At 37.1% G+C, this 23,946-nt stretch overlaps 1 protein-coding gene across 1 annotated transcript in view; it reads left to right on the plus strand.

Annotated features, from left to right (window-relative positions):
• RBMS3 (RNA binding motif single stranded interacting protein 3) overlaps positions 1 to 23,946 on the plus strand; it is a 687,926-nt gene that overhangs the window by 370,039 nt on the left and 293,941 nt on the right. The window contains 1 exon segment of the mRNA XM_048952200.1: positions 11,521 to 11,579. Within this exon segment, the coding sequence (XP_048808157.1) occupies positions 11,521 to 11,579 (59 nt within the window).

The following is a 23,946-nucleotide window of genomic DNA, read 5'->3' on the forward strand; positions in this document are numbered from 1 at the left end:
TCTGTAAAGAGAAGCTTGAAAATACAACCTATCACAAAGGCTTATGATATGTAAGCAAAAGAAAAGGATATCTCAAATGTATTTATTTTTTTAGTTATTATTTAATACTTAAAGTTAATTTCATAACTTCTTGGTGTATTACTGAGCAACCTGAATTGTCAGTACTGTAGTCCTTGGCCAGTTACAGGAAGAATCGTAGGTTTGTCTCAGTGAATCTCAATTCTCATTCTCCCAGAGTATGTTCAGTGCTCAGAATGAGGTTTTGACTCTTCGTGTGTGTCTTTATATGGATGGAGGATCATTTTTTATTTAATTGGTTTATTTGAATGCATATAAAAACCCCTAAACCTGACTGAAACTAATTTGCTTCCAAATCAAGTGCTACTGGTCAAAATTCAAAATACACTTACTCTGTTTTTCAAAGTCTTGCTGTTCTTGGGGAAAAACTTCTCAGCAGAATCATAAAGTATTTAAATTCTTGCTCCTTCCTTTAGATCTGTCCATTTTTGTTTCAGAAGGGATTGGTGGCAGATAGAGCACATCTTTCATCCTAGTTCTCTATCTTGGCAGGACCAACAAAATGCCCTTTTAAAGACTGAAGTTATACAGTGTATTTATTGAGTGAATCCCATGGCTTAATTAACCTCTTCCTATCCATATTGACTGTTTGTAAGTATAAGCTGAAACACAGTAGAGCACAGCAATTGCGACTGTCCTGTGACTTGTGGTCAAGGGTCCAGTAGGAGAAACTGGCACGTTGTGTTGAGTGACATAGTTTAGTGACAGCTATTGGTGATAGGTGGATGGTTGGACTGGATGATCATTTCCAACCTTGGTGATTAATGATTCTACAAAGTCTGAGTGAGCAGTTCTAGGTTGGCTGTAACATTTTGTTCATTTTAAGCTCGTTGGCTCTCCAAAGTAATAATTGATGCACCGTGAGCTACAGATGTCCTAATTATTGTGAGAGTGACAGTGCACTGGGACAGGCTGCCCAAGGAGATTGTGGAATCTCCTTCTTTGGAGATATTCCAGACCTGTCTAGACACCTACTTGTGTGACTTGCTGTCAGGAACCTGCTTTAACTGGGGGTTTGGACTCTATGATCTCCACAGGTCCTTTCCAACCTCTATACTTCTGTGATTTCCTATTTCCTGCCCCTTGATTTTATCTTGAAGAGTGACTTTAATATTCAAAGACAGAAAATAAGGACTCAGCTGCTCTGTCCATGTAAACTGGAGTAGCTTGTTGGATTCAAAAGGATGCCATCATGTTACTAGAAACGAAGAGATAATCAAAAGTGCAATTTTTCATTACCTCTTCAAGAGGTAGGTTATATGAAAACATCTTTGTACATCTTGGCTGATACAGCAATAATATTGAATTATGTCCATCTCTCTTTGAGTGAAGAAGTATACCTGCTTTAGGACTTTTGCCTGGCAGTTTTGGTAAATTACCAGCAAGAACAGATTTGTTTTCTTAGAATAAATTATCATCATCATTACAGGGATTGCACAGAGGAGAGCAAAGCACTCCCTAACTGAGCATGCACTTGCAAGTCCTGTGTAAGGTTGTTTCTGTATCAGGACTGTAGTGGGGACTTTCCACATCAAAAAGACCTCATTAACTTGTGAGTCTGTAAGTATGCTTTAACCTTGATAAGCATGAATTGTCCAATTTAAGTTGAGCTAGGCTCCATACACACCTGAAGTTGTACATGTGCATGGGTATTTCGTATTATCATGGACAAATAGCTTATGAAATTCATTTTCACACCCTGTTTTTACTTTAGAGAGTTGCCTAAATAAATGAACTAAGGATCTTTGCTTTTAAAAATATATGTGGTGGAGTTAAACGAAATCCTAAGAAATTCAAAAGCAGAAGGATCATGTCCTACTTCTGGACAAGTAGTGTACACTTCTGTACTTAAAAATTCCAAAATCATGCTCTTGTTGTTTCTCCTTGAAAATTTCAGGCAGAGGAAATGCCTACTTGGGTCACAGTTCACTCTTTGGAAAACAAACATTCTGGTACAGAAAACAAAAGCTTTACAATAAGTAATATTGAAGAAAAAGAAATAGTTCTTTGATGTAGTTCCTAAAGCATGTATCTTGAAAAAAAAAACAACCCTAAGAAATGATTCTTATCGGAACCACGTTGTTTCTAAAGACATCCCAAGTACCTGGAATTTTATCATTTGTAAATAATGAAATGGGAGCTCTGTGAACTTGAAGTCTTGCTCACACTTTTGATTCGCATGGCCTCTGTGTGAACTCTATAAAATGCTTTAGCTTTAAATTATCGGTTTGAGTTCCTAGTCCCTGGTGATAGCTGGAGTTCTTGCTTTTCTTTTTAATTCCTTCTTAATTCCTTTTCTTTTCTTGGCTATTGTCAGAGAGGTACCATCTGATTGAGTGTTTTATGTCTCTCTATATATTTACAATATATTGCAGCCACATAATTCTTGTAAGAGCAAATTGTTTTAGTGAAATGTCAGCAAATCTGCACAAACATAGAACTCGGAGTTCTCTTGAATAATGAGAGTATTGTTCAATGATTGAATACTTTAGAGATTAATATCATGGTATGCTGGCATGCTGGTTCATACCAACTGTAATTTAACAATGAATCCTCCGTAAGCAAGAAACAGTGTGAATGAGAAATCGGATCCAAGACATCCCAGCAGGCAAGAACATACAAAGTAAATAAATTCCACACATACGAATTATATACTGGGGGTGGGTGGCTTAGCTTTACAATATCTGAGATAATTAAATTATTGCATAAAGGTGATTCTTCAGATTTGAAGATCTACTTTTTTTTTCTTCCACTGCCAATGAGTGATGTCTTAATAGTAGAAAACATGGCATTTTTTTCACCCTGTGTTTTGAAAATCACGATATGTCTGGCATCACTATTTGTGACAGGCTACAGTAACGCTCATCTTGCCCTGCAAAGGGTTTTAGATCCCTAAGCTGTCTTCCAAATAATGCATCTTAGCAGTGCTGTGAAATTTTCTCCATGAATGTCTGCAAACAACAGTTGTATTTTATTTTTAAAGACATCTGAATTCTTGCAAATATGGAATAATTGGTAGTTGAAGATTTAATGATGGCCCAGAAGAAGGGTTGAAGTGTTCTGCATGAAATCACAGTTATTAATTTATGCATGAATTTCGTTTTCTATACTTAATTTAGCAACTGTAAAATATTTTGCTAATTAATTATTAACACTGGTTATTTGTCATGGCACAACTGTGAGGGAAAAGCATGGCTTTCTATCAAAGCAAAAACATACATGTCAGAGTTACAATTTAAGTACAATATACAGTAATGTAATCATTTTTAAAATGTCTTAAATAGCTTCAATATTCAAACATATATATGTAATATGGATACAATATATAGCAGCAACTCAGAATAAACAGTATTTAGTATTAAAACTGCAACCAAGAGCCAAATGTCTTGCGTGAAATGAACCTGGGGAAAAAAGCACAAACAAAACGCTGTAAAATGCCAGGCTTTTATTGAGGATGCCACTTCAGTAAGTGGAATTTTATTCTGTCCTGGGTATCAAGAGTGTGACAAATCTGTAGCCTTATTATAAGCGCTGCAAATAGGATTTGGGCTTGTACCTACTGAAGGCAATGAAAAAGCTGCCTTTGATTTCAGCAAGTGTTGGATCAAGACATTTAATTTCATTTACATGCAAGGAAAATAATAATAATTATATTTTGACAAGGAAAGGAAAAGAAAACAGCTACGGGAAACACTTTGTTTGAACTATCTAAGTAATATACTTCTTACAGATCTTGAAGTTCAAGTTCTTTATATACCCAGAAATTTAGTGTCAGTTTAAATTTCATTTACTTTAACTTCTGTTGAAGCTATCTTAATTTGCCAAGTACCAAAAACAATTACAGTAAGTCTCCAGAGACTGTATGCTTTCATATGATACTATTTTTTGAGAGGTAAATGTGCATATAACGTTAAACAATATGAAGGAAGATTAGTTTGACTAGGAAATATGACTCTGTTTGTTGGTAAATATCTGTATTGTATTGTAAATATTTTTCTAACTTGAATGTAAGACATCTGCATCATTTTAGTGAAGATGCCTTTCTGTGCTTTAACAGCAGAATTTTTTAGGGGCACTGGAAAGAAAAGCTAGCATTTTAAAAGCAGAGAGATGTTTTGACTTTTGCTATTTCTACACACATTTGGAGAGGTTTATTTGCAATGTTATACACTTTAAATTGTTGAAATATTACAAAAGTAAAGTTCACTATAACTAGCAAGTGTTCCATATTCTTTGAAAAAAGCATCAGTGGATCACAACTGCTCCACAGTGGTGTTACAGCTTCTGATTTGAACTAAGTGGTGCTTGCACCTTCTCCTTAAGAGCAGGATTTCTGAATGTGATCTGTCAGTTTAGTGTAAATCAAATGCAACAATACTATGAAATAGCCTATTAGGTTCTTTCCTGCTATCACAGAGCTGTTATGCCCAGCGATATTCAACAAATCCAAGTGCCAAGTCTTGTACTTGGGTTGTTGCAACCCACACAACCAATACAAGTTGCGGGACATGAGGGCTGAGCGCAACCCTGCTGAAAAGGATCTGGGGGTTCTGGTGGATGGCAAGCTGACATGAGCCAGCCACATGCCTTCACAGCCCAAAAAGCTGACTGTATCCTGGGCTGCATCAAAAGAAGCATGGCCAGCAGGGGGAAGGAGGTGATCCTGCCCCTCTGCTCTGTGCTGGTGAGGCCTCACCTGGAGTACTGCATCCAGATGTGGAGTCCTCAGTACAGGAGAGACATGGAGCTGTTGGAGTGCATCCAGAGCGTGGCCACAGAAATGATCCAAGGGATGGAAACTCCTCCTGTGAGGAGAGGAGGCTGAGAGAGCTGGGGCTGTTCAGCCTGGAGAAGAGATGGGTCTGGGGAGACCTGAGAGCAGCCTTTCAGTATCTAAAGGGGGACTTTAAGAAAGAAGGGAACAAACTCTTTAGCATAGTCTGTTGTGACAGAGCAAGGGGAAATGGTTTAAATCTAAAAGAGGGGAGATTTAGACTGGATATAAGGAAGTTTTTTTTAGAGTAATGGTGTTGAGGCAGTGGTTGCTCAGAGATGTGGTGGATGCCCCATCCTTGGAAACATTCAAGGTCAGGCTAGAGTTAGCTCTGAGCCACCTGATCTAGCTGTAGGTGTCCCTGTTCATTGCAGAGGAGTTTGATTAGGTGACATTTATGCATCTCTTCCAAATCAAAGAATTCTGTGATTCTATGAGAATGGTAAGGTCTTAGGTCTTGTCTAAAGTTAGAATGTTGTTCAGAGACATTTATTATTATTTTTTTCTCTTCTGAAAAATGCATTTTTGGTGAACATGGTGTGATGGTGATCAATTAATCAATTTCTGAATCAAAACATTATATTCTTTCTTAGCAGTAAATCTCTAAACATGAAGATATTTTTGAATATGCATGCATTCTTTAGGCTTTTAATCAGCTTGTGTTCTTTAGAAAGTTTATGCTACAATATTCTCTATTTTCAGCTTAAAACTGTGTACCTAACTCTGTTGTTAAGAACAGAAACATATGACAATGTTTCAAAATTGCTAGGCAATTCTGAGCCTTACAGAATTCAGGAGTAAGGTCCCTAGGAGAGCTTCTGTAAGTCCAACGCTATTACAGATGAATGGCCAAAAGACTTCAGAAAGACACCCTTTTTCCTTTGAAACTTTTGGACGAGTTGTTATTTTAAATTCCTGTGGTAACTTATATTATAGTCTGCAAAGGAGTGACTTTTGTAAACTTGAAAATCATACTGAAAGAAGTGGAGAAGACAGAGGTTAAACTCTAACTCTTGGGCAAAAGTAAGGTCTTGTTAATCTAGTACATTGTAGGCTCCCTGCAACCACCATGCTCCAAGCAATGAGCTGGTTAGTGAAAAGAGAAAGTGGTTTGAATTGGATGAATGTAGTTATTTCAGACCTGTATGAATAAAAAGAGAGTTTGGTCTTAAGCTCTCTGTCCCTCTCCAATTTCTTTTTCTCTTTAAATTAATATGCAGAAGAAACTACAATAAGCAAGCCCCATCTCTGGTAACGGAGAGAACTTTTCTGAGTGAGCTTCCCTTCTGTGTGCATTTGGATGTGTTGGGTATATGGGGGAGGGCATTGTAGGAAAAATATCTTTGCAAGAAACCCAGTAGCAATTCCTTCTGTATTATAGGCTTTCATAATGTTGGCTTTTTTTCCCCACCCAGGAATCCATAATTTTTCCTAATAGAGTCTACTTTTAAGCAAAATAAACCCAGTTACACTATTTATGTATTGATTCACAAGGATGAAAGCCTCAGAGTTTCTTACCTATATCCAATTACTTCTGGTCAATACAAAAACAAAAGCTCCCAAGATAAAGGCATATACTGTTACCTAAATGCTTAGAAATGCAGGCAAGCTCCGTTGGTTTAACTAAGCAAGGAAGAACTCTGTGAAGAGGTTGATCAGGTTGAAATCCCAAGTTTCATGTTTATTTAAAACACACAGGTAATGACTGGAAAGGAGCAAAAGGCATGTTTAGTAGGTGTCTGTGACCTTCTGTCATAATTGGATGGAAAGGGGCATCATACCTGTGGTAGCAAGCTGGATGAGGACCTTGGCCTGTCTGTTCTGATAACCATTTTGTGTTACAAGACCAGCCATGGCCTGCTTGAAAGCTAGCTTGAAGGAGAGAGTAAAAGGACTTCTCCCTCGTGCTTTTGGGTTTTTTTAGCAACATGAAAAAGGTGAAAAGCTTGAGTAGCCTGGCCAGTCTGGCTTCCCAGGACATCCTGTCTTCTAATCCATGGCTTTTTGTGGTACCAGTCCCCAAGCAAGCTTTCTTCCTTGGTTTGTCTCCTTCCCAGGAGGACGGTGAATGGTCCTTGGTTCCTCCACCTTGAGCCTGCTCCCAGCTGAATCTCATTTTTTCTCTCAATTCTAATAACACACTTGCTTTCCCCTGCACCCTTAAATTCCTGGAGGCACAAGCAGAAATGGCCTTACTCCCTTGTGCGCTGTAAGATAGCAAATTCCTATCAGTTTCAAATCTGTGTGGGTGAAGGGAAAGTTTCTCGCATCTTGCAGGAGGTATCACTTACAACTCAAGTGCTTCCTTCAGAAAGGATTTTAGCAGTAGTTATCAAATAGCAACCCAGGAACAAGTGGTCACCCTTGTCTGCAGTGTAAGTGCTGATCGACTGCTTGCCAGAAAGCTCTCGAAATGATCTATTTGTACTGCAGCTCTGATGTACATTAAGGAGTTCATTCTGCATTGTTTGCATCTTTCCAGAGCTTGCTGAGTAGGTGGAAAATGTGGGGTGCAATGGAATTTGGTTCTTGAAAGACTATATGTAGCGATATTTTTTTTTTCTTTTTTTTTTTTTTTTCTGACAGATCTACCAGCCCAGAGGTTGTCTAATAGCTTTCTGTAAAGATACACTCTGTGAGGCATTGGCACGTTCTGTGGTCAATGAGTTCCACATGTATATTTCACCTTCTGGTGAAGAATCTTCCCTTCAATTTTTTACACTGTTCATCTTGTAATTTAGTTGTCAGACGTCATATATTATGAGGAACAATGAAGACAACTAGTTCTCATTTCACTGCACAGGCCCTTCTTTAATGAGCTTAAGTCCTTGTCTATGCAGTTGCTCCTCATATGGAAAATTTCTCAAACACTTGACCGCCTGGTCTTAAATGAAAATTATTAAATGAAAAACTGTTGAAAGCATCATTGGATACAGGATTAAGAGGATTTATTAAAATAAATAAATAAAAAAGGATGAAACCAAATGAAAACACATTTAAATAATGCTTAGGGAGGAATGTAATGAAAACCAATGCATTGTCTGTCTGGAAATCTTTTGGAGAAAAATTCTGTTTCAGATGTTCACTAAATACATTCTTGAGGTGGTTTTCTCAGATTCATAGCGTTTATTCTCTTGGATTCTGTGTTGCAGTAGATTATCCTTAATGATTCAGTCATTATATCAAAAGGTTGGTGGTAAGGGATTGCAATGAACGGAACTCCATAATTATCTTTTTTCTGACTAGAATTTTTCTTTCAAAATCATGAAAAGAATACCTCTGTGCATTGTAACTTGGGAGGAAATTAAATAGTGATCATGTTTTCTCATGACGTGTGACCTATACCTAGTATCAGTTAGGTTAATGGTACCGTATCAGTTAGGTTAATGGTACCACTCCTGAAGCAGAGGTGCAGGCTGTTGGATTGTATAGTGATATCTATTTAAATATGAGAAAGCAAGAAGCTGTCTCCTGCAATGCAGTTTATTCTTATTTCTGTGGGCAGTGTTAATGAGGAATATATTTTTGGTACTTTCACTTGGAGGAAACCATAGCTAAATGAAAAACCATCACCTTTGGAGATGAGGCATAACTTGGTACCGCTCTCTATATGTGCAAAAAAGAAACATGTCTACATTTATAGGAGCAAAATATGTTCCTGATTTCATGCAGCACACAAGCTAACGTTCTTCATCAGGACTGATGTTCTGATTACTGTGAAATAATTACTTGAAATATTTAGGAAAATAGTGTCTAAATTAATTCCAGTGACTTTATTGTGGAAGATCTCAGAGTTTATAGTGTTGATTAAATTGGCTGCATATGGCTAATTGCCTGTAATGGTATTTGTTGTTGTGGCACCTCTCGGTACTCAGATGGCTGTATTTGCAAACACAAAGGTAATGTGCGTGTAACTACGTGTTGGAGGAAACTTCTGGACTGAACAGGATTGCTTCTGTGAGTGAAATCTCTAGTGTAACTAAGAATTTGCAGGATCACAGTATGCAGCAAATAACTTTGCGAAATCTGTAATAAAAGCGGGGCAACCACAAATGTCTGTCTTTGCTGGCAAGAAATGTCAACTTTGAGGTGACTTGGATGAAACAACATATCAATTCATTAGGAGTGGCTGAACTGAAATGGAGGCTGGGTGTTAGTTTTTGTTGGCGGAAGTTTAGGTAGGGGTTGTGTTTTATTTGAGGTTGTTGTGGGTTAGCCACTGATTTTTGCTGGATTCTTTTTCCATATATCTGTCAGAAGCCCTTTGCTGTACAAGATAGGCATGTTTTTGCATGTTTTTCATGTAGTCAATTTTAAATCTAAATAAATCAAATAAATGAAGATGCACTGCACAGGCCAAGTTTCCTGTTGGGTAAACTGGCCTACTGAGCAACCATAAATCATACTGGCAGAGAATTTGACTGCGCTTGCTTAAGATGTGTGCCCTAATGTCTTTGAGGCCAAAGTCAACTCCAGGTATTACTGTGAAGAATTATAAAACTAAGTGGAACATAAGTGAGTATAAAGGCCTCAATTCTGAAAACACCTGAGGTTAGGAAAGCATGTGATCTCACAGTTAACATTAAACCTGTTATGTAAGCTCTTGGAGTGGTGCCAGCTATGGCAAAGTAGACCTACAGCTACCTGTCCGTTTACACATGGTGGTAGGTGTGCATTGGATTGTGTCTGCTCCCACAGTACAAAATTCTGCCTGTCTACAGAGCCAGGGGGTATAAAAAAAAGTCTCCTGAAAGATGGTTGCACAAACTGTTAATGTTTTTAGGTCACTTTGCCTGCCTTCAGAATGGTTTCGGTTGAAGGAGAGGAAAGCAAAGCATTTTTCTGCCTAAGATGAAAGTCAAATGGAGAGAAATGTTTTTTTCTGGTTCTTAGAGAAATTAAAAACAGTGACAGTAGAAAGTGGCAGTTTGGTCAGTCACAAAAACAAGGCAAAGAGAGATGGTGGCCTTTATCTACTTTATCTAAGTACTAATGAGTTACCTCTAATGTGGAGAGTTCAGCTGAGAACTTTGTCTTTCAGATGCAGAATTGCCTCAATTCTTTACCGGTTCCAATTTATGTAGGCTGTCCCCAATTTATGTAGGCTGTCCCCAGTCTTTCGTGTTGGTGCTGCTCCCCTTTGATGATATTTAAGTATTCACTGGATGCCTGTCTGAAACTCAAAGATCCTGTTTTCTCCTTGAGTGCTGGTTCTGTTCTCTCTTTGGTTATCTGTACTTTCTTATATTTTTCCTATTTTTTTTTCTTAGTTTTCTTTTTCTGTATCTTTTTTTTTTTTCCTTTTTTCTTTCTTCATTTTTTTCTTTTTTTTTTTTTTAATTTCTTCCTATTTTTAAATATTTTTATTTTTATTCCAATTTTCTGCATATATTTATATAATTGTAGGTCAGATAGTATACAGTACAATGCTCTACCAGCACTTTGAGTTTTTTTCACTTCTATATAGTAGTAGACATGGGTCCTGAGCCAGAGAAGATAATTGTAGCAGGATTTCCATATCCTGGTTTCTGGAATTTAGATAGAAGCTACTAATGCCAAATTTATATTGCTGTTAATAAACATTAATCAAATAAAAATTGGTCTACTGCACTTTGGCAGTTCACAGTCAATGTTCTGTTGATTTCACCCATGTAAAAGAATGTATCTAGTGTTTCCTTTTGCCATTAGAAGATGCAGTTCTATTATTGTCTTTTATAGTAATATGTTCTTCATTAATAGTGGAAGTTGTGTATCATGGAGTTTTCCAAGTGAAAACTTGATCTATCAGAGCAGCTGTAATGGTTAAAAAAATAAATTTTAAAAAAAATTGGACAAGGGACATTTTGGAGAAAGGTCTCTTTGGTGAAGCAGTGGCAGTGACCAAAATAAGACAGTGACTAGAGGAATAAAATTAACTGTTCTCATTCTCCTGAAGTGTTGCGTTCAGCTATAAATGGCCTTCTGTGATTGTTCACTTGGGATTAGTGACTATGACCATTAAATCTGCGTTTTTAGTTTAAATCTCTGTGAGGTAAAGACACATAGCTGTTTTCTGGTTTAACTGCTTAATGTAACAACTTGTATGTGCCCTAATTCAAGTTTTGGTGCAGTGCTGTGCTGTCTGTGGGAGGTTTGATATGTTCAAATAAATTCTAACATTCATCTTAGACCTGGGAGATGGATATAAATCTCAAAAGTTTCTGTTTATCTAAAACAGAAGTTTAGAGTGTATATACATACATATACATGGAAATAAATGATGATACCTCCCGCGTTGTTGTTGGATCTAGTCCATCTGTATTACAACAAATTTTCCTTGGCAGCTAAAAATGAAAAAATATTTTTAAGGAAGCCTAACTAACATAATTAAAAAAGCATCGTCAGCAGTGCTGATGCCCTACAATTGACTCTGTATCAGACACTTATGTTAGCGGTAGTGCAGTGGCCAGAGGTAAACAGGCTGTGGCAGAGGATAAGTGCTTTCCAAATGAACTCTAAAGGTGTTTGTTGAACTGCAGTGGCAGAAGGAATGTCTCCAGGAGTATCAGACATACACTCATCCAAGAAGAAGATCTACTGTTCTTGAAATGTTTTGTATGTTGGATGTATGATATGTGTTATATAAAAATACAATAACATGTGTTTCTGTTTTTTTGTTTTCTCTTTAGGTATGGGAAAATTGTATCAACAAAGGCAATTCTTGACAAAAACACAAATCAGTGCAAAGGTATGTGCAAAAAGTCTGCCTTGCGAGTTCATTATTTGAGTGATTGACTGGTGGCTTGGCTGCCAAGGCTATTGCTACAACGCTGCAATCAGCATAATGTAAAGTATCTTGCAAACATATTTAATAATGCCAATGCTTTGAGTTGTGTTTCCAGTGACATTACTCATTAATTTTTTTCATTAACAAACAAAATGAAAATCACAAGTCAGAACAAGTATCAAATTGCTTCAGCAGAAAAGTAAATTACCTTCTAACTACATAGTGCCATCTGATTTGAATGATACCATTAGTGATTCAAATTGATTTCTGGTGTAAAAATGAGAAACCTATGGGAAAAATTTCCCAAGCAAAACCTGGTTTAATTTTTCTGTTTCTGTATAGTCTTGGTCTACACTATTGGAAGTAGAAATTATTTGTGACACAAATGTATCTTCCAATTGCAATACCAAGATATGAGAATGATTCATTTTCCAGTTTTACGTTTTTATTTCTTTCTTAATTTTTTGCTAATATCTTAAACTTTTAAGTGAAATATAATGTTTGATATACATATATGTGTACGTATAGCAAAATGAGCATAGTTAAATATTGGTGAGCATGTAGAATTATCTTAGGGAGGGAATTGTTATTCATTTACCAGTCTGAAAAGCAATCAGTTGTATGGTGGGGACCTTTGCTTTAAAAGTCTGTAACATTATGCTAGTGATATACAGAATCCTTTTGGAGTAATAGAATCTACTGAGTAGATTCTTCTGTTAGGACAAATGTCGTGGACCATATTTCTGTGTGAGTTAGTATGAACACTGCGTACAGAAATATCTCACTGGTGACAAGATGATTTCTGAAGAGAAGCATCAGAGAAAGACATTTGGGCAAACTGTGAGAAGGTGAAAAATCCTGCTGGATGTACGAAGGGCATCATTGATGTTTCTAGAAGTGTGTGCCTTTATCAGTTGCCTGTCAGCAGCAGCATTTATTAGCTACTTGAGAAAAGTAGGTTGGAAAATTACCATTGTTAGTTTTAGAAAACTCCACCAGCCCAATAGGTTATGAGGCATCATCAGAAACAGCATTGCCATACATTTGTTTTTGTCTGGACATGCTTTTCCTTTCCGTAGTGCCCTGTGAAAGCAGATTTTTTATAACATCGCTGTCCATATAACTTTGAAAAAACATAGGGAGAAACAGCTTTGGTTATTAGTTTTGTTTGTTGTTTTATTTTATTTTACGGAGGAATACTCCCATGGGAGGTATGGACTAGGCCAAGTGCAGGAAACTGGCATGGGGGGCCACAGAAGCAAGTGCTGCAGTTTCTGAGCCAGGAGGAAATGGAGGTAATTTCTCCAAAAATGGGTTTTGGAGAAAGAGTGTGGTATGGCGACCTATAGAGAGAGGAAAACTAGCAGCAAATGAAAAGACTAGGAGCTACAAAAGGGGCTGAGCAGATCAAAGGGCTCTAAGCTGGTTTGACAAGGAGAAAGTGGTGCTCTGAACTGTAACATGGTGGGATAGGAGGGGCTTTGCATTAGTTGTAATTCAGCTCAGAACACAGTTGGTCTTCCGGGTTGCAAGTGCACACTGCCTGCTCATGTCCAGCTTCTCATCTACCAGGCTTTTGTCTTAAAGTTGTCCATTTGAAATGGAAACACAAAGCAGGCATATGGAATTGAATTTGAACTGGTCTGTAAATATATTAAATAGTTAAATGAAATCTGTGGAAGGGAGAAATTATTTGCCCCTGCTGATCTTGATTGGGACCACTGTGATCTTACCATAGATGCTTCAGGCCGGAGCCTCAAGGTTAATGGAGTGAATCTTTTGGAAACAGGCTAAATGGTTGTCCTTTTTGTCCTTCACGCCTTTTCTTTCCACAACAGATGTTTGATTGTAACCACTCCTACAAACATGGTATCACGTGATCTGAGCTTCTTTCAATTCCCACTGCCTGAAGTATAGAAGAAAAGGCATGGATTTCCTCACAAAACACAAAAATGTGAAATGAAAAGATTGTGAGGAATATGAATGGTAAAAGTTTGAGAAAGATACACATCTTGGTTTGGCATTCTTTATATTGTAGTCTGTTCTGATATTATTGTAGTTGGAGCCATACAACAGTAAGTTAGAATTCTGTAAAAGTTTGCTTTTATGCTGTGTTATTACACTGTAGGGCAGAGAGATATATTATTTGTATTTGCAATGATGTATCTTTATGACATAAGTGGTGCCATTAAAAGATCATAAACATAATTGGATTTATTAACAGAATGCTTCATGGCACAAAAAGAATAGAAGTTTTGCTTCTTTAAAGGCTGGCTACAATTTCCTTCCTCTTCAGTGAGATTACTGGGAAAAAAAAATAGTCTGACAGGCATCAAAATGGAAGGGATGTGAGGAAGTCATCATGTCCATTCCTCTGCCCCAGGCCAGGACCAGTATGTTTGCAGATGTTTGCCTCTCTCATGCCTGGAGGCTTCCAGTCATGGAGGCTCCGCAAGCTCTTCAGGCAAGCTGCAACATTGCTTGCTGTTCTACTGTAATAAAGCATTTCCTAATATCTAACCCAAATCTCTCTTTATGCAATTTGAGCTTATTGCTTCTTTTCTTACTTCCCAGTGGATGCAGAACAGTTTATTCCCTTCTTCTTTGCAGCAAACATATATTTGAAGACTGCTATGCAACTATCTGATCTTTCTTTAGATTATACATTGGATCTTTCACTCCTTCCTGAAAAGCAATCTGTTTCAAGTTTCTTATATTGCACTTCACCAGTCTCTCTAATTAGTTCACTTCTAACCAGAAGCCCTCAGAGCCAGGCACAGAATGTCAGTCAGCCTGAGTCTGGCCATTTTAAATAACATGGAGAGTTTATTTCATTTGTATTCTGTGTGATCGTGTGGCTCCCCTGTTTGTTTATTTATACATATAAAGAACTATGTATATTTAAAGTTTAAGTGTACTTTCGATGGTGTTGTATGAGAACATATGCTGTATGAGGGTGTTGCTAAGAGATTCTCAGCAGCCCCTTGGTTCTGTTGTTCTCTTCTCAGGCGTTGCTGCCAGCCAGGCATTCCTTACTGTGTGCTCTTCTTTGTGCTGCTCATTATTCCCTCCTAAGGCTAGTACTTTTCATTTGTCTGCATTGAATTTTATCGTCTTTTTTTTCTGGCTGCTCCTTAATTTGTCAAGATTATTCTCAAGCCTTAAGTCCTTCAGAGTGCTTACAGCACTTACCTCTTAGGTATCCTCTTCACAGTTAATAAATGATTTCTATAATCCACTGGACAAGATAATTTGGAAAAGACAGAATAATAACAGGCATGGGAGAGACATATGAGGAAACCTTCTTGGCATACCAGATAGTTTAACAGTGAGCCACTGAGAACTTTATTTTTAAATTGGATATGCCAGTCAGTTTGGCACCTACGTCATAGCAGTTTTAGCTAGGTCGTTTTTCTTCCATCTCTTCATGTTATGAGGGACAACCAAGTTTTGATTGAAACATACAGTATTTACCTCTCCATGGAACTTAGTTACCTGTGTTTGGATGGAGATGCAGTGTGACATTTATTCTTTCTAATCAATGCTGTGTGGTACTCATCACCTGGTGCCTTTGAGGCACTGTGAATTGGTTTATTTACTATTTGTTGAAAGATTTTTCCGGAAGTTAAATCTAAGTTGACGTATCTCTAATTCACCGGGGCCTACATCCAGTCCTTTAAATCAAGCAAGCAAACAAACAGCAGGCATTTTGTTTGCTCCTTCCCAGTCTTTTGATTATCACACATCTTTCCCAAAGTATGAGCTATCCTGTTAAATGATCCCATCATCCTCTGCTGTTCATACAGTGATGAAGATTACCCTCATGTCAATGATACAAGAAATCATGTGATTGGAGATTTCAAAATCTATTTCGGCCTCATTCGTGTTTTTTTCCAAGGTGTAGAGTAGACCTAAAAATATAAAATAGTGTATACAACAAACAAATTGTTTCAAGTAGCATTTGTATAAATGTGCAAATCAGTTAAAATAGACTTCTGGTTAGCAAAAAGTGTTAGGTTTCCTCTTTGAAAAATGCAGAAGACACTCTGAAAAATGGACGGTACATCACCCTTCAGTATCCCTTGTGATACCTGCTACATTACTGGCGTGCTAAGGAATAGTGTCATCTGAGGATTTACTCCTGGTATGAATTAAGCAGTCGGTCTGAAGAAATCATATATGCTTCTAGGGAGTTAACAAGGGAATTCTTTTGACGTAACTTCTCATTTAAAGATTAGTCTTTGTTGGTGGCATAAATACTAAGTGAGACATACTAGAAGCAACAATCACTCTGTAAGAGAACAATATATAAAACAAAATGAGCGCAGTCATGACAAAGTAGCCAGAAATCAATGAACAAAGCAGGCAACAATCACATATGGAGAATAATGAAAAACAGACACATGATTCATTCAGATGTTCAAACACAAAAACCCTAATGAACAAGTTGGAGAGTTTTGGCTGCTTTTGCTTTTTCCCTCTCTCTCCCTCTTCCCGTTGCGCATTTCCCTTCTGGGCCTACTGTACTTGCTAATTTAAAAAGTAGGGGAAATTAAATAAAAGAAGCCATTCAAGGGAAGTGTTAATCTGAAACACGTAGGCTCTTCTCTTTCCAGCAGTCGCCCCTTGCCCTCTCCAGCCTGGCTCGACTCTGATAGACCTACGTGCTTGGAGCAGAGGGAATGAGTAATGGCTGTTTCACAGTACAGTTTCCATACCTCATTGCAATGGAATACAGAACAGTTAATCTGCCAAATACACAAGCCCATTTCTTAGAGTATGAATTACTGTCATCTGCATCTGCCCTTGCAGACACTTTAATTGCATGCATACAGATTTACTTCCTGCTTTAATCAGGAGCTCACATTATTCTGAGCATTTTGCTAGGACCTTAGAAGATCAGCCTGGAAAAATGACTTAAAGTCTGAAGTCCCACCTGTGGGAATTCTTTTTTTAAATAAATAAAAGCTATGAATCACAGTAATGTGTAGGAGACAAACACTTCAACTACATATTCTTCATTTTATGTGTATTTTTTTTTTTCAAACTGAACGTGACTTGATTTGTTGAGTGGAAGTGTTGGTCTTAAGAGAAAAATGGGTCTAACATGAGGAGAACTATAGAGACTCTATTTATAATTTTAATTTTTCATTATGACATTTTTTCTTGTCAGTAAGTCTTAGCAATGATCTATTTACTTTTAAAGTTCAGAACCAGAGAATGTAGATACACATTCATTAGGATTGCAGTGGGTTTATGGTCAAAACATGCCATTAGGTTATCTGTGTTAACTCACCATATATCCCATACAATTTTATTTCTCTGGTTGCTCTGCTGTTTTTAGACCAAGACTTAAACTTTGCCACGACCTGTTTCATAAGAGAACTGTTTATGAAACAAAAATGAGATAACTGGAGGCTTATTGTAAGTGTTGGAGATAATTGGAATGGATTGATAAACTGCTGCTTCATAACTCCCCAAAGGAATCTGTCCTGCCTTGTGTTTTAAGTCAGCGGTGCTGCTCAACTGCTTAAGTTTAGCAGCATCCCTAAGTATTCTGATCATTCGGGGCTTAATGATGAGGAGGTTTCCCGTTTAGTGTTCTGATAAACAGAACTTTGTAGCGTATAACAGATGGACGCTGGAATCTGTGTTAGGCAGTATATAATTTTAAATTTTAAGGTTTTTTTTTTCTTTTAAAATATCCTATGAAGATTAGAGCTTATTTGTGATCACTTGAATGTATGCATTTTTCACTAAGCATTCATTAATTTATGTTCTTCATTTTATACTTGCAGTGGCAGAATTTGATTGTGGCTAGCAACATGAAGCAGGTCAATGTGAAATCATAAGCTAGCAAAGAAAGAGCTAAGCTGCATAGAAAACTGCTTAGCTAATTTTATTTATTGGGAATAAGCTCAAATTGCAATAACTGTGTGTGTTATTTATGATTCTCAGAATTGCCATTTTGAGAGGGAAAAAAATCCAGCCAAGTAGGTCTGTGCTTGATCACAGACTGTAAACTGTTCACACTAGGAGGGCATGCACAGCGTGCTTCAAGGGGAAATGGATCTTGTAGAAAGTAAATAATTTGTAAAACAGACTTATTTAATTTTGAAACTCTCGACTTGCGTAAAAATAAATCAATCCTATTTTCGATGCCGGAACAGACAATAGATGTGGTGACTTTTTGTGCGTTAATTTTGTTTGTTTGCATTTTTTTCTTTTTCTTTTTTTTTTTTTGTTCCATTCCAAAGTTTTACGTAATAAGTGGCATAAGAGTTCAGAAGTTATTAAAAGTGTAGCAACATGGAATATTTTAATTTGGTGGATCAGAAGACAGTGAGGCATTTGAGAAGGTTGGCTAGATGCTGAGCGTGGGCACGCACTCAACAAGTTTTATGTATGTCTCTGCTAATCCATCTCTGCCTGTAGCAGTCCCAGCTCATTGAATACCAGGTTTCTTAAACAGAGAGTACGAGCTGTACATAGTGGTGCCAAATTTTGTTAGCAAACTAGCTGACAAATCCAGAGAGTCTTCACTAGTGCCCCCAGGTCAGTCCTGCTGCTGAGGTAGACTGAGTAGTACAGCATTAATGCCCACTAGAAGTAATGCAGAGCCGTCTTTCAATTTGTCACTTGTTTTGGGGAACTGCTACTGAGAATATTTTAAAATTACGTTTCTTCCTTTAATGCTTAATTGATTTTTTTATTTGTTTTGAAATGTTAAAGAAAAAGGCCAATTTGCCATGCTGAATATTTTGTTGAAGTCTTGATATACATTTAAACATCATGAAACTGGCTGCTTAAATGTTAAATGTTTGGAGTTCCTTTTGTAGGTCTTTTTTGTTGTTTTGAATTTTGCTTCACTTCCTTGAGTAGAGCTGTGAGTTTGCTATTATTATTTTTTTTACTTTAAAGTTAAAAACTGATATTATTACGTAACCACGTGAGACTTGGACTCTTGTCTTTAGAAAAGCACCGAGCATGGATACGTCAAAAGACGATGAGAAGAACTGTCGATAAGAAACCACGAGATTGTTCACACAACAGGGAAGTTTTTTAAGTTCACAGCCTATCATGTCCAGTAGAAGTATGTTGGATCTGCAGGCTCATGAACTGTAACACTATTCTACAGACATGACTGATTTTAGTTACAAGGTTCTAGATGGAAAACTAAAGTGTGTATATTAGAAAATCTATAAGGTGCCATCCCTTTTTTTTTTTTTTAATTGTTGAAGTTTCTGTATGTTCTGGTAACAGAAAGAAGCAATGACGCTCAATAGGAGCTTATGATGCTATCAGATGAAGTATTTTCCTGGCACTTGTTCTGTTGGCAAGTGGGTCCTACATGTCCTTTGGCAAATATGGAAGTATTTTTACAAAATCTCACTTTACTTTAGAGGTAGCTTTTCTCCCATTTGCATGCTTCTGAATGCTTTCCACATCTGCTGTAGTGAAACAGAAAAGGATTTGATGAGTTGTGCTGAGCAATTCCCTGTAGCAGGAGCATACCAACACTGGCTGCCTCCCAGCCATCATGGGGACCTGATATGTACTTGCTTCCACTTCTGCAAAATGTTGCTACTCCTCAGAAATCAGATCTGCCTGCATGGAAACTGTGCTCTATCTCAAGCAAGTCCTTTAAAAATCACTTTTTGAGTTTAAAGCCTAGTCCTTTACAGATGAAACTCCTTTCTAATTAGTTCCCTAGACACTGTCATAAACAGCTCCTTTGCAATTAAGGAAAATATTTCCTGGGTCATTATCTTTTCATAAATGAACTCATAGCCTAGCAAATATTTTCTGTAAAAAGACCCAAGATGCTTAAGTATTCTGTGACGTATCTAATCTGTGATTATTCTTAATTTACTGCTTCCAAAATTTGCAGACCCGTATCACTGGCAAATAATTGGTTTAATTTTTTTTTTTTCCAACTGGAGAAATAAAAAAGTAAAATTTCAATTTATACACAGTGATTAATGTTTTGAGCCATTGGTCTGTAGAAAACTTTGCCAATAGCTTGGCATGTGTTTGAAGTGCATTTTGGGACTGGGTAATGTTAGCAGGCTCTTAGTGGTCTCAGCAGACTTGGAAATATCTATTTCATATCACATAACTGAATAGAAGAGAAATGTTGTGTCTTGAAACTGCGGCTTGTAATCAGCTCTGTTGAAACCTTACTTGTAATGCACTGGCTTTTTAAACTGCCTTGCAGAATCACTTCTCTTAAACTTGAACCTCTGTATTTTATCTGATGCCATTGTGTAGCAGCTCAAATCTCTGTAGTTGTGTTTGACCACTGGTTTCTCGAAGGCTTTCCCAAAGGCAGCAATATTCTGCTGAAAAGTTAGCTGCTCAAAAGTTGTAAGACAAAGAAGAGCTGAATGTTGGGAGCCCTCGGGCTATCATAGAGGAGGACATTACCCTGCTCCTAACTTCTACTGGAGCAGATTCCAGCACTCTCAGAGTACGCTGCATATGCAAAACAAATGCTTACTTGTTATAGTAACAATTTGGTAATAAATCCCATCAACAGACTCTTATTGAATACGGCTACTCAACAGGAACCATTCTGAATCAGATCTGTTAATTATAGCGTGACTTAACTTTCGCATTATGCTAGCAATCAGAAAAGTCATCATTTTGCATATTCCCCTATTACTGCACATCTCTGGCTTTTGTTTTGATTGGTGGAACTATTTTACCCAGATGAATTAAGTAAATGTTCTCTTTCGTAGTAGATAATATACTGTGAAAGTAAAACACTAATAGAGCGTGCCATCATTTTTATTAAATCTCCTTTTCTGGGCATTTGGTGGTTGCTGAAGTAAGAATATATGTGCAGCACAGGGGAAAAATCATAACCTCTCACAGTAAAGATGAGGTTCAACACTGCGAAAGAGCCTATCCAAGCTAGTCCTGGAGTCAGAACAGGAGTAATTGCTCCATCTATTTAGGTTATGTAAGGTATATAGAGATACGGCTTTAAGTGCTCATCTATGGAGCATTATACAATTGTTTTCTACATAAATCAATTAAAAAGCAACCTTGTCTTGTGGACTTTTGAACCTTTAAATTAGGAAACTACCATTAATTTTGGGTAGCACAGGTAAAAATCTTAGGACTTTGAATTTAGCTGAATAACATTAAAAAAAAAAAAAAAAAAAGCTGAATTAAAAAAAAAAAAAAGGCAAAGAAAATCCCAAACCAGTCTTTCTAATCTCAACATTAGTGATTTTGTTTTAATTTTTTCTTTTTTTTTCTAAGTCCATAATGTTTTGTGAAGACCTGAATTTATACATGAGAAAAGGAGGAGTCCACATTAGGGCTGGTAGAAACAACCCTACTTGATGACTTAATTCTTGTCTGACAGGGTCTTCCTTAACACCAATGGTGGGCTGATGTTTTCTTCCATTAGATGGCACTGGTGTGATATATGGTTTCTGCAGACCCCTCAAATTATAAGTTTGATTAAAAAAATAAAAATTATTCAGTTTTTCTCTTTAAAAACACATGTTCATTTGATTGATAAATATCCAAGTGGCCTACCTTTCTTTTTGTTTTGTTTAGTTTTGTTTACAGAGTTTTCATAAGTTATTGGCCAGTTTCAAGCAAATGTGACAGAGGTCTGGGATTTCAAATACAACAGTTAATAAGTTTTTTCAGATGATGGGTAGTTACGTAGAGTGGAGACTCAATGCTCCTGTGGGACAGAGTGCAGGGTGAGTTTACTTCTTATCCACTTAATTTAGCCACAGAAAACTTCTGCTTCCTCATCTATGGTTGAGCAAGACCTTTCGCTGTTCTTGCCTAACAAATAATTTGGAAGGGAGCTATGGATGTTTGAGGGGAGGAAGAAATATTTGGGATTGGAAATTTGAGTAACTGGAGCAAGTCATAGTGTCACAGTTGGGTTTGGGACATGGGAAGAGGAGTGAAATACAGGGCTCAGAAAATACAAGAACACAGGCTGTAATTTCTCATAGAATATTCTGTAATATTCTGAATGAAAGAGAAATAACTAGATTTTTTTTAAATTTCATCTTATTTTTTTTAATATGATCCCTGTTAAGATTATTCAGACCTATGCCCTTGTTGCTTATGTTATTAGTCATGGTGTTGTTGTTTATTAACTTATTAAATATGGAGCAGTAAACACTATTTATTTTTAAATGATTTAAAATGGACTTGTTGCCCTTCAGTTTTTTATTAATTGAATATTTTTTGCTAAGCTGTCTGCTTTCAGAGCAAAGCTTGCAGCTAGGAGATGGAGGTCACTGGGACCTCCATTTAAATGCATGCTATCTCTATGTTAATTGCCTGCATATTTAGACAAACAAATATGTCATTCTGCAGAAAGTAAAGGTTTCTGTGGTCAACCTTTAATTGTGAAACAGCAAGAAAAAGTCTGAGCGACCTGGTTTGCCTGAGGTATCTTGGTTACTCTTATCTGTCAGTTCAGTTCACAGTAAATTGCAGGGTAAATTCTACATAATTGATGGAGTGTATCTTTGAAAAGGCCTCCAAATTGATGAAAAATGATTATTCAGAACTTAAGAATTTAATTGTTCCATACTTCTTGCACATAATCCTAGTAGTCATTTCTCTTTAATAAAAATAGATTTTATTGCTGGTTATTGGAGAAGAAAAGTTAGTTATTAGAGAGAAAAATCATGAAACAGATATTAAATGTGCTTTGGATTTTGGAGACAGATACATATTTATCAGGATGGGTGAGTGAGAGTTCTTACATCAGAAAGAATTGTTAAAATAGCTGCACTTGAAACAGAAGGTGTATGCTTGCAACAAGTTATTCTGAAATTTCTGGAATTAAGAAGTCTCTGTCTTACAACTTTTTGTTGTGTTTTCCCTAGTGCCTAGTTATGAGATTGAGGTTTTGAAACTTAAAATATTTGAGGGCTGACAGAGGAAGATATGTAGACGTATTTGCAGTAAGTTCTTTTTCTTACTTCTTCCTCCTTTAATAATATTTTTTAGTATTCAGTTGGCTTTTTTGAAAAAAAAAAAAAAAAAGCAGTCAATATTACTATGGATTACAAAGTGCGTGATTTTAAAATAGGAAACTGAAGTTGTTTTCTTCCACGTGCATCATCTAAATTTATCTACATTGAATTCCTTCTGCTGTTTTATTATCCATCCACTTATTATAATAAGGACCTCCTTGCAGTTATTTGCAATTGCCTCACCCTGTATTCTCTCCTAACTAATCTTTTCACCTCACTCCTTATCCTCTTCGCATCTTCTTTTAGAAAAGTAGTTCGTGCAGTATGGGTCCCATCAGAGCTCCGTGTGGAAGACCCATCGGTGCTGTTCCTCTGCGGAAAGAAAGATCTTGCCTTCTACCCTCTGTTTTTCTCTTCTAACCAATTGTTTATCCAAGAATTTTTCCCTTTTACTCCATGACTGCATAGCTTCCTAAGAAACCTTTTGTTAGGGACCTGTCAAATGCCTTTCAGAGATCCAAGCAGACTATATTAGCCAGATCACCCTTATCCACAGGCTTGTTGACCTGTTCAAAGAACTCCAGTAGTTCCGTGAGGCAAACCCACAAAAGCCAGGCTCTTTCCATACACTGTATTTCCAGTGATTTGACTCTTTCTGTAATTTCTGACAATTTGATACCAGGCTTACAGACCTGTGGATAAGTGGATCTCACCTGGAATCTTTTAATAGCAGTGTCACCACACATGCCACCTCCTCAGTCCTCAGTATAAGGTTGGTTTTATAAAAGAGGCTTATTAACATGTGTAGTCAGCGATTGTGCCAGCTATTTTTGAACAGGCAGAGTGAATACCATCTGTTGTTGCAATTTGTTACTGTTCACTTTTGTCAATTTGTCCCACAACCTACCTCCTCTATGGTCATTTCAAATTAAGAGTTGCATCTGCTCCTCAGGGCTTCCTAAGCAGCTGTTCATTTTTAAGTGCTAGAAATAGCACCTAAAAATGGGATTTTTGCTTTATATCCCATTTCTCTCAATCTGCATAGGGATAAATAACGTCCCCTATGAGCATTCTATTTCCTGCCTTTCCTGCCTTTCTACATCTTTCTACATCTCTGCATGATGTTATTGGTGCTGTCCTTGTGGAACACTCCATAGTACAGGCTCAGTTCTCCAGTAATGCAAAATTATCATTCTTCATGTTTATGTTTTGCATGTCAGTCCTATCATTCTGTGTTACTCACAGCCAGGCTTTAACCTGGCTCCACTCTTATGTCCTACTCTGTGCCATGCATGTTATGCCTTAGTAATCTGCTCATTAGCATTCACCGTATTTCCTGATATCTGAGTGTTTTCTTACTA

This window comes from Lagopus muta, chromosome 7, assembly GCF_023343835.1.
Source record: "Lagopus muta isolate bLagMut1 chromosome 7, bLagMut1 primary, whole genome shotgun sequence".
NCBI classification, from domain to species: domain Eukaryota; kingdom Metazoa; phylum Chordata; class Aves; order Galliformes; family Phasianidae; genus Lagopus; species Lagopus muta.